The sequence below is a fragment of the Hemiscyllium ocellatum genome, chromosome 35 (assembly GCF_020745735.1).
Source record: "Hemiscyllium ocellatum isolate sHemOce1 chromosome 35, sHemOce1.pat.X.cur, whole genome shotgun sequence".
In the NCBI taxonomy this organism is placed as follows: Eukaryota; Metazoa; Chordata; class Chondrichthyes; order Orectolobiformes; family Hemiscylliidae; genus Hemiscyllium; species Hemiscyllium ocellatum.
Window position 1 is genome coordinate 41,070,308 of NC_083435.1, and position 11,655 is coordinate 41,081,962.

Below are 11,655 nucleotides of genomic sequence, written 5' to 3' on the forward strand. Positions count from 1 at the left end.
CATTGGGGAAACCGAGCAAAGGCTACAACGGATGAATGGGCACCGCACAACAATCAACAGACAGGAGGGTTCCCTCCCAGTTGGGGAACACTTCAGTGGTCCAGGGCATTCAGCCTCGGTCCTTCGGGTGACCATCCTCCAAGATGGACTTTGGGACAGGTAACAGAGGAAAGTGGCCGAGCAGAGGCTGATAGCTAAGTTCAGTACCTATAGGGAGGGCCTCAACCGGGACCTTGGATTCATGTCACCTTACAGGTGATCACCATTGCCCTACACACACACACACAGATATTTCTACACCCACATACTCTCACATACACAGATACCCACACACACCCTTATAGACACACACACTCCCACATGCATCCCCTCACAGACACTCTGCACTCATTACACACACACACACACACATTTTTCACACTCACAACCCCTACCCCAGACAGACACACACACACATAGACAGACAAAGACCCAGATGCACACATATATTTTGTGGGGTGAATTTGTACTTGCAGAGTTACATTGCACTTTGCTTAAAAACTGTTTACATTCATGTAGAACTCTGAGCTCAAAAACTGCATGAAGTTATGTAAAACTCTGTTATCTCACTTTTTGATTAGAATCAATCTAAACATCAGGTCATAGCCAGAGAACACAGGGGGCTAACACCTTCAACATATTGTCTAGCTATCACCATTGTTAACAGCTAACCCAAGAATGCAACTTTAAAATAAAGGGTTTTGTGATTTACACATGAAAGTGAAACTATCACTGTATTCTAACAGATGAAAGGCTTAACAGACAATCAATTTTTCAATTCAGTTACATCACACTACAAATTTTTGCTATAAATTCTATGTTACCATCGAGCCCTCCACAATCACCTGATGAAGGAGAGTTGATCCGAAAGCTAGTGTGCTTCCAATTAATCCTTTTGGACTATAACCTGGTGTTAACTTTGTACACCCCAATCCAACACAGACATCTCCAAATCTGAAATATTTGGATTGACTGTGGGAGATGTCAATCAGAGAGTCCGCCCACTCTGCCCATTGTCTCCTCTTCCTCTTCCAGAGCTGGTTCACTTCCTATAGGGACTGAAAACCAAGTGAGGAGGTGGTGAGTGAAGGAGCAGCTTTTATACAAATTGTATCCCATAATATCTTCACCAATCTTCAGGCAGTCTGACTATCCTGTGGGCAGTCAGGGGTGGAAATGTCCCTTATGCTGTGTGAGAAGATCCAGCTGAGAGAGCTGTTTACTTGGTGCTTTGTGCTGAAATGTGTGACTGGAGCTGTGTGTTGGATATTGAGTGTGTTTATTGGAAGCATTTCCCTCTGATTTCCAAGCCGGGTTTTGTTGGTGTCTCATTCCTGAATATGAGAAGGTGAGGTCTAATTATCTAGGAGGTGCAGAGTGAGGATTCCTACTGATTTCCTATTGTTGAGTTCTGTATGTTTTAATAGCTGGTTATTATACTGCAGACAGTGAACAGTCAGTTCACTATGTGTACTGGGATCTGCATGTTGCCCGTCTTTTCACGTCTTTGCAGGAACTTCGACTACCCTATCTCTGTCAATGTCTCAGAAAAGAAAGCAAAGACTTGTTTAGGCCTGTTTTCTCGAGAATTTAGAAGGTTAAGGGATGATTTGATCAAAGTCTTCAAAGTATTATTTTGAAAAGACAGGGTAGATAAAAGTAATCTTTTTGCATTCATTGGGAATTCTAGAACTAGGGGGCACAGTCTGCGAGATGGGGTATTCTAATCTATCGTATTCAACTGTCACTTCGAATTTTCCTCTCACGATGCAAATTCCCAACTGTAAGGTAGGACGAATAAATTAAACTGCAGTTATTTCAATGCAAAGGGCCCTAACAGAGAAGGCAGATGAACTCAGGGCATGGTTAGGAACATGGGACTGGGATATCATAGCAATTACAGAAACGTGGCTCAGGGATGGACAAGACTGGCAGCTAATGTTCCAGGATACAAATGCTACAGAAAGGGAAGGTAAGAGAGGAGGGGGAGTGGCATTTTTGATAAGGGATAGCATTACAGCTGTGCTGAGGGAGGATATTCCCGGAAATACATCCAGGGAGGTTATTTGGGTGGAACTGAGAAATAAGAAAGGGATGATCACCTTATTGGGATTGTATTACGGACCCCCCAATAGTCAGAGGGAAATTGAGAAACAAGCTTGGAAGGAGATCTCAGCTATCTGTAAGAATAATAGGGTAGTTATGGTTGGGGATTTTAACTTTCCAAACATAGTCTGGGACTGCCATAGATGGAGTGGAATTTGTTAAGTGCGTGCAAGACAAATTTCTGAGTCAGTATGTGGATGTACCTACTAGAGAAGGTGCAAAACTTGACCTACTCTTGGGAAATAAGGCAGGGCAGATGACTGAGATGTCAGTGGGGGAGCGCTTTGGGGCCAGTGACCATAATTCTATTCGTTTTAAAATAATGATGCAAAAGGATAGACCAGATCTAAAAGTTGAAGTTCTAAATTGGAGAAAGAGCAATTTTGATGGTATGAGGTAAGAACTGTCGAAAGCTGATTGGAGGCAGATGCTCGCAGGTAAAGGGACGGCTGGAAAATGGAAAGCTTTCAGAAATGAGATAACAAGAATCCAGAAAAAGTATATTCCTGTCAGGGTGAAAGGAAAAGCTGGTAGGTATAGAGAATGCTGGATGACTAAAGAAATTGAGGGTTTGTTTAAGAAAAAGAAGGAAGCATATGAAAGGTATAGACAGGATATATTGAGTGAATCCTTAGAAGAGTATAAAGGAAGTAGGAGTATACTTAAGAGGGAAATCAGGAGGGCAAAAAGGGGACATGAGATAGCTTTGGCAAATAGAATTAAGGAGAATCCAAAGGTTTTTACAAATACATTAAGGACAAAAGGGTAGCTAGGGAGAAAATAGGGCCCCTTAAAGATCAGCAAGGCGACCTTTGTGTGGAGCCGCAGAAAATGGGGGAGATACTAAATAAGTATTTTGCATCAAAAGGATATGAAAGATATAGACTGTAGGGAAATAGATGGTGACATCTTGCAAAATGTCCAGATTACAGAGGAGGAAATGCTGGATGTCTTGAAACGGGAAAAGGTGGATAAATCCCTGGGACCCGATCATGTGTACCCGAGAGCTCTGTGGGAAGCTAGAGAAGTGATTGCTGGGCCTCTTGCTGATATATTTGTATCATCAGTAGTCACAGGTGAGGTGCCGGAAGACTGGAGGTTGGTAAGCATGGTGCCACTGTTTAAAAAGGGCGGTAAGGACAAGCCAGGGAACTATAGACCAGTGAGCCTGACCTCGGTGATGGGCAAGTGGTTGGAGGGAATCCTGAGGGACAAGATGCACATGTATTTGGAAAGGCAAGGACTAATTAGGGATAGTCAACATGGCTTTGTGCATGGGAAATCATGTCTCACAAACTTGATTGAGTTTTTTGAAGAAGTAACGCAGAGGATTGATGAGGGCAGAGCAGTAGATGTGATCTATGTGGACTTCAGTAAGGCGTTCGACAAGGTTCCCCATGGGATACTAGTTAGCAAGGTTAGATCTCATGGAATACAGGGAGAACTAGCCATTTGGATACAGAACTGGCTCAAAGGTAGAAGACAGAGGGTGGTGGTGGAGGATTGTTTTTCAGACTGGAGGCCTGTGACCAGTGGAGTGCCACAAGGATCAGTGCTGGGTCCTGTACTTTTTGTAATTTACATAAATGATTTGGATGTGAGCATAAGAAGTACAGTTAGTAAGTTTGCAGATGACACCAAAATTGGAGGTGCAGTGGACAGCGAAGAGGGTTACCCCAGATTTCAACTGGATCTTGATTAGATGGACTAATGGGCTGAGAAGTGGCAGATGGAGTTTAGTTCAGATAAATGTGAGGTGCTGCATTCTGGGAAAGCAAATCTTAGCAGGACTTGTACACTTAATGGTAATATGAGTTGCTGAACAAAGAGACCTTGGAGTGCAGTTTCATAGCTCCTTGAAAGTGGAATTGCAGGTAGATAGGATAGTGAAGAAGGCGTTTGGTACGCTTTCTTTATTGGTCAGGGTATTAAGAACAGGAGTTGGAAGGTCATGTTCAGCTGTACAGGATACTGGTTAGGCCACTGTTGGAATATTATGTACAGTTCTGGTCTCCTTCCTATCGGAAAGACGTTGTGAAATTTGAAAGGGCTTAGAAAAGGTTTACAAGGATGTTGCCAGATTTGGAGGGTTTGAGCTATAGGGAGAGGCTGAACAGGCTGGGGCTGTTTTCCCTGGAGCTTTGGAGGCTGAGGGGTGACCTTATAGAGGTTTACAAAATTATGAGGGGCATGGATAGGATAAATAGACAAAGTCTTTTCCCTGGGGTCGGGGAGTACAGAACTAGACGGCATAGGTTTAGGGTGAGAGGGGAAAGATGTAAAAGAGACCTAACGGGCAACCTTTTCACGCAGAGGGTGGAACATGTTTGGAATGAGCTGCCAGAGGAAGTGGTGGAGGCTGGTACAATTGCAACATTTAAATGTCATTTGGATGGGTATATGAATAGGAAGGGTTTGTAAGGATATGGGCCACGTGCTGGCAGGTGGGACTAGATTAGGTTGGGATATCTGGTCGGCATGGACGGGTTGGACCGAAGGGTCTGTTTCCATGCTGTACATCTCTATGACTCTATGTAAGTCAGAGTAGGTATCTGGCGGCAAGTTCCCTGTAATTTGTTTTGCTGATGCAAGGACTTTCAAGGTCTGTACAGAACAGAGTTTTTTTGGAGTTGAAACCGTTCGTCAGCAACAACCAAAGTGAGTGGAGCTTCCCAACAGTCACCCAACTTCGAGAAAACACTGCCTGGTTCCTACAACTTGCTGAATACCTGCCCCAGGCATTACCAAATGTTTCTTTGCAGCAACGCCCCTGCATGTTCCATGGCCACCATCATCATGATCGCTTGTCCACATAAGTCAGTGTCTTCAAGTCACCAGCATCAACCAGCTCACAGACCAATGCATTTCAGCTCTTTAATCATCAGTTTTTTTTCTTTGGAGCTCATGGACACCTATGATTTATATTTTTCTGCTAAGCTATTTTATGCATTGAAACATGGTTCCTGTTATGGTCCTTAGCTTGCTTTCTTAGCCTTCCTTCACTTTGCATTAATTTATTTGCTCCCAGCCTGTCTTCAATTCACATTTCTTGCTAAGTGAATGTCATTGACTTTAGCAGTGACGTACAGACTGCCAGCCTCTTTGACTTGATTCAATGTTAGTGCAGAGGGAGAGGCTGCACATTGTCACGATGGAGAGCTCTGGACATGTTGTAAACCTAAAACTGGGAAAGTCGGGCTTCATGTTTATTTTTTCTATCTTACAGAAGGAATGCACTGTAGTACACCAGGCAACATAAATGTAGACACTGCAAATGGATCCTGACCATCACTCTCGGAATATCTACACAACTGTGGGAAGATATCCCGTCCCTTCGCAGCATTGCTTAACGCAGAGAAGCTTGGACAGTGAAACCATTATCTGGAAATTGGTTGAGTCAGAGAAGCTTTGACATATCATCAGATCTGAAACTGATCAGTGGTGTGGAGCCTTCCATCAGAACCAACCTTTCTGAAGGTTCGGCTGTGGGTGATCGGTCAGGGTGAGGCTGGGAAGAAGTGAGTGAGTCCAAGTGTGGTGAGAGCTTCAATCATTCATTGAGCCTCATGAACCACTGACTCATTCCTACAGGGGAGAGGCTGTTCAAGTCTGAGGTGTGTGAAGAGTACTCCACGAGCTCAAAGGATCTCCTCACGCCCAAAGTGCATCTGCTGAACACACTCATGGAAGAGAAACTTTTCAAGTGTGAGATGTGCGACCAAGATTTCATGCAGTTTTCAATGCTCATGCAACACCGAAGTATCCACAACCTGGTGAAGCCATTCACTTGTGAAGTTTGCAACAAATCATTTTCGCAGTCATCGCACCTCCGCACACATCGATACATTCATACAGGAGAGAAACCATTCAGGTGTGAAGTTTGTGATAAAGCTTTCACAACATCTACAACTCTCCTGACTCACCAACGTCTTCACACAGGAGAGAAACCCTTCAGCTGTGAGATGTGTGATAAATCATTCTCACAGTCATCACAACTCCGCACACATCGATATGTTCATACAGGGGAGAAACCTTTCAAATGTGAAGTTTGTGATAAAGCTTTTGCGACATCTACAATCCTCCTGACTCACCAACGCATTCACACAGGAGAGAAACCCTTCAGGTGTGAGGTGTGTGACAAATCATTTTTACACTCATCTCAACTTTGTGTACACCAACGTGTTCACACTGGGGAGAAACCGTTCACATGCAAGTTCTGTAACAAATCATTCTCACGTTTATCAAACTTCAGCCTCCACCAACGTATTCACACAGGGGAGAAGCCATTCACGTGTGAATTGTGTGACAAATCATTCTCACGTTCATCACACCTCCGCTTGCACCAACGCTTTCACACTGGGGAGAAGCCATTCAAGTGTGAGTTCTGTGACAAATCATTCACTCAGTCGTCGAACCTCCGTACACACCAACGCATTCACACTGGGGAGAAGCCATTCACGTGCGAGTTCTGTGACAAATCATTCTCACATTCATCACACCTCCGCCTCCACCAACGCATTCACACCGGGGAAAAACCATTCACTTGTGAGGTGTGTAACAAGTCGTTCTCACGCTCATCCCGTCTCCTCAATCACCAACGCATACACACAGGGGACAAACCATTCACATGCAGCTTGTGTAATAAGTCATTTTCACGGTCGTCAACACTCCTCACCCACCAACGCATTCACACTGGAGAGAAACCGTACACATGCAAGGTATGCGACAAATCATTCTCAGACTCATCGACCCTCCGTGTGCATCGACGCATTCACACTGGGGAGAAACCATACACTTGCAAAATGTGTGACAAATCATTCTCACAGTCATCTAAACTCAGGAGACACCAGCGTTTGCACACAGGGGAGAGACCATTCAGATGTGAGGTTTGTGAGAAGACTTTCACTGACTCTTGTACTTTCTTGAGACACCAGAGGATTCATGAAGGGGAAAAACCCTTCAAATGAGAGATATATGACAAAGCCTTCGCTGGTTATTGAGGTCTATCAGAAGATCCACGCTGGAAAGAAAGTCTTCACGTCCAAGGTTTCAACAAAGCTTTTGTGACATCGTCAAGATTCCTGATACTGCACATGATTCACATAGAGAGAATATGTGAGATATGTGACAATTCCATGTCACATTTAACAAAACTTTGTGCACATCAACATTTCCACGAAGGAGAGAGGCTTGTCATCTGAGTCTTGAGATGTATCATTTATGCATTGAATAAATCTATAAACACTCGAACACATCCATACAAGGGAAAAACTAGATAAATATGAGGTGTTGAGATAAAAGCTTGGCAGATTTAAGAAGTCTGTTGCACGCCAGGCAATCTACAGGGGAGAGACCCATCAAAATGAAGATTTGGAATCAAGCTTTTAAGATGTCTATATGCCTCCCGATAAACCAGAAGATTCACACAGTGCAGAAACCCTTCAGGTTTGACGTGTAACGAAACCTTCAGACAGTTATGATACTCTGCAAATACCAAATTATTGTTGTGTAATGTGTGCACCAAATCCTTCTTAATGCCATCTTAGCTCCTGCTCCATCAGAGGATCCATAAATGGGAGAAAGCTTTCAACTGCAAGATTTGCAATTATGTTTTTGGGAGCTAGAACAGATACAATGGATCAAATGGCCTTCTTTTGTAAAGTAAAATTCTATGGTTCATTAACTATCCTGAGACATCAAAAATTTCACTCAGGAGAGAACCCCTTCAAACGCAATGCTTGTGAAAAGCTTTAACGCAAACTCCCATCTCCTGAAGCATCAGAATCCTGAAGAATCCACTGATGAGAAATCAGTCATGTACAAAATGTGTGAAAGGCATTTACATCGTCTGTGTGTTTCCTGGTTGATTACATGATTACTTTGTGTCTGTCTTCGCTGAGGAAGATATTAGAAATCTCCCAGCATTAGAATCAAGGAAGAATGTGGAATTGAATGAAATTAGAATTTGCAATAAGTCTTTACTGGACAAATTAATGATAAGTTACTAGGACCTTATCGTCTAATTCCAGAATGTTGAAAACGGTAGCTATTATGAAGAAAGATGTCTAACTTATGCAAATATTAATATTGCTGAAAAGATATTTTGCGGAAGCTTTTCTTCTTGCACTTATCAGGTCAATTCTGAAGAATATCAGTTCAAGGGGAAAACAAAAATTGATACTGCATGAGAGGAGATTGCTTATTGTTTGGCAAGTGCACTCACTTGGCAGACATTGCCACCGAGTGTGCACCCATTAATGCTGGTTGACAATTAACTGCCAGGTTTTATTTTAATTTCAAACCATGTTGATTCTGATTGGTCAGGTCACTCCCATGTGAAATGAACCAGCAAATGGCTACCACCTATTTTGTTGAGTTGAAACACTTCATGTACATTTTAATATTGTGTTTGGATGCTAAAGTTTACGAAGAAGCAGAGATGAATGTGGGTCTTTTCTACCAAGGTTTCTTTTAAATAAAATTAAGTTCAATGTCCTTGCTCAGAAACCATATGGCTATAGACATGTATAATTTTTTAATGGAAAACTGTTAATGCTATGATGGTTTATGACAAGTGGATAACATTGAAGGCTATTGGTTTGTGACAGCTAGATAAATGTTTAAGATTTGCTTATTGTCAATTCAGAAAAATCAAGACGTGGAGGTGCCAATGTTGGACGAGGGTGGATGAAGTCAAAGTCACATGACACCAGGTTACAGTTCAACAGGTTTATTTGAAATCTTCTGAAGCTGCTCCTTCATTAGGTGAAGTCAAGGATTGATTTTAGTTTTCAATACCAGCAAGTGAAAGTTTTCCTTTGGAGCAGTTTGTGGGGTCAGAAGCAATTGTGGTTTCTCTCTTTAAAGGAGTTTAGAACAGTTCAAGAAAAGTACAATCACATCAGTACAACAGTGTAGTTTGTGCACCTTCCAAACCAGATGTGTAAGTTAGACATTTAGAAAGTTCAAGCTCTCAATTCAATGAGTATTCATATTAGAAGATTCAACAATCCACAGGAAGGAAGCTGGGACAATCAATTAAGTCAGGCCTAAAGATTTTATACAGAACGCTCTGGACTTGGATTGATGGTATTGGAATTAAATTGTGTCACAGAGCTGCACAGCACCGAAACAGATGCTTTAGTCCAACTTATCCATGCTTACCAGATAATGTAAATTAATTTAGTCCCACTTGCCAGCATTTGGCCCATATCCCTTCTTATTCATGTACCCATCCAGATGTGTATTAAATGTTGTAATTGTACCAGCCTCCAGTACTTCCTCTCGCAGCTCACATACCAATCTTGTCCCATGACCTCCCAATTTGGCTGTAACCAAAAAAGGCAAACGTACCAAACACCTTCTTCACAATCCTGTCTACCTGGGGCTCCACTTTCAAGGAACTATGAACCTGCACTCCAAGGTCTCTTTGTTTAGCAAAGAGACCTACCATTAAGTATATAATGGTACCCAGGACTTACCATTAAGTATATAAGTCCTGCCTTGATTTGCCTTTCCAAAATGCAGCACATCACATTTGGGAATCAGTTTAGCTCAGTTGGCCGGATTGTTGGTTTACAGAGCAGTGTGATGCCAACAGCGTGGGTTCAATTCCCATCACTGGTTTGAGGTTATTATGAAGGACTCTCCTTCTCAACCCCTTCCCTCACCTGAGGTCTGGTGGAGGTCAGTTTAAATCACCACCAGTCACTTCTCTCTAATGAGAGAGCAGCCTCTATGGTCTGGTAAGATTATGCGACACAACCTCACATTTATGTAGGTTAAACTCCATCTGCCACTCCTAGGCCCGTTGGCCCATCTGATCAAATCCCTTTGTACTCTGAGGTAACATTCTTCGCTGTCCACTCCACATCCAATTTTAATGCAAACTTCCTAACCATACCTCCTATGCTCATATCCAAATCATTTATATAAATGATGAAAAGCAGTGGACCCAGCACCGATCCTTGTGACACTCCACTGATTACAGGCCTCCAGTCTAGAAAGCAACCCTCCACCACCAGCTTCTGTCTTCTACCTCTGTAAACTTTGTGTTGCAGTGCATTTTAATTTTTTTTCTAGTTATCTTCTACATATAGCTTGGTTTGTTTAGTTTTGTTCCAGCCTTTTGTGTAATAATCTTCAGTTTGTTAAATAAACTTTGCAGTCTCATGTGACTATATTTTAGTGACTGACCACCACATTAGTTGGAATTTTAATGAATCCCATTATCTGCCTTATCAGATTTCATCCTGAGATCCAACTTGTCCAATCGTAGAATTGTAACACAATTGCGATAGTGAGTGCACTGGTGATTGTCTTCCAAAATTCTGGAATGGTTCTGCAGATTGGAAGATAGCAAATATTGCATCAAAGTTTAAGAAAGATATAAGAAAGAAAACTGGAAACTATGACCTGTTAGCCTTACATCAGTAGTGGGAACAAGAATACTAGAATCTATTAAAACGATGTGATAAATGAACACTTAGATAAGATTGATCTAATTGAGCATTGTCAGCTTAGATTTGTGAATGGGAAATGATTTTTGACAAACCTGTTGGAATTTTTCGAAGACTTTATTAACAGAATTAATAAAAGGGAATCAATGGACATGATAAAGTTAGATTTTCAGATGGCTTTTGATGAAGCCTGCAAAGGAGGTTGGTGAGCAAAATTAAAACACATAAAAGATAATTTACTGACATGGATTAAGGATCAGTTTACAGGCAAAAATCAGAAAATAGGAAGAAAGATGTCATTCGCATGTTGGCAGGCTGTGATTAGTGAGGTACCACAGGAACAGTAGTTGGTTCAATGTTAGTCATCGAGTCACAGAGATGGAACAGACCCTTCAATCCAACTTGTCCACGCTGACCAGATATCCCAACCCAATCTACTTTCACCTACCAGCACTCGGCCCATATCCCTCCAAACCCTTCCTATTCATATACCCATCCAGATGCCTTTTAAATGTTGCAATTGTACTAGCCTCCACCACTTCCTCTGGCAGCTCATTCCATACACATACCACCCTCTGCGTGAAAGAGTTGCCCCTTAGGGCTCTTTTATATCTTTCCTTTCTCACCCTAAACCTATGCCATCTGGTTCTGGACTCCCCCACCCCAGGGAAGAGACCTTGTCTATTTATCCTATTCATGACCCTCATGACTTTATAAATCTCTATAAAGTCACCCCTCAGCCTCCGACGCTCCAGGGAAAACAGCCCCAGCCTATTTAACCTCTCCCCAAAGCTCAAATCATCCGACCCTGACAACATCCTTGTAAATCTTTTCTGAACCCTTTCAAGTTTCACAACATCTTTCCAATAGGATGGAGACCAGAATTGCATGCAATATTCCACAAGTGGCCTAACCAATGTCCTGAACAGCTCCAACATGACCTCCCAACTCCTGTACTCAATACTCTGACCAATAAAGGAAAGCATACCAAACGCCTTCTTCACTATCCTATCTACCTGCGACTCCATTTTCAAGGAGCTGTGAACCTGCA

At 42.4% G+C, this 11,655-nt stretch overlaps 1 protein-coding gene across 1 annotated transcript; it reads left to right on the forward strand.

Moving 5' to 3' along the window:
• Positions 1–1,094: 1,094 nt before the first annotated feature.
• On the forward strand, positions 1,095–10,317 carry LOC132832774 (zinc finger protein 271-like). Its single transcript, XM_060850910.1, has 2 exons — positions 1,095–1,119; positions 5,372–10,317. Exon 2 carries the CDS (start codon positions 5,829–5,831, stop codon positions 7,110–7,112), a length of 1,284 nt encoding a protein of 427 aa, XP_060706893.1. The 5' UTR covers positions 1,095–1,119; positions 5,372–5,828; the 3' UTR covers positions 7,113–10,317.
• Positions 10,318–11,655: the final 1,338 nt, after the last annotated feature.

What these genes read in the sequence shown, in the direction of transcription:
- LOC132832774 (XM_060850910.1), top strand. Translation starts at nt 5,829, where the DNA reads ATGGAAGAGAAACTTTTCAAGTGTGAGATGTGCGACCAAGATTTCATG.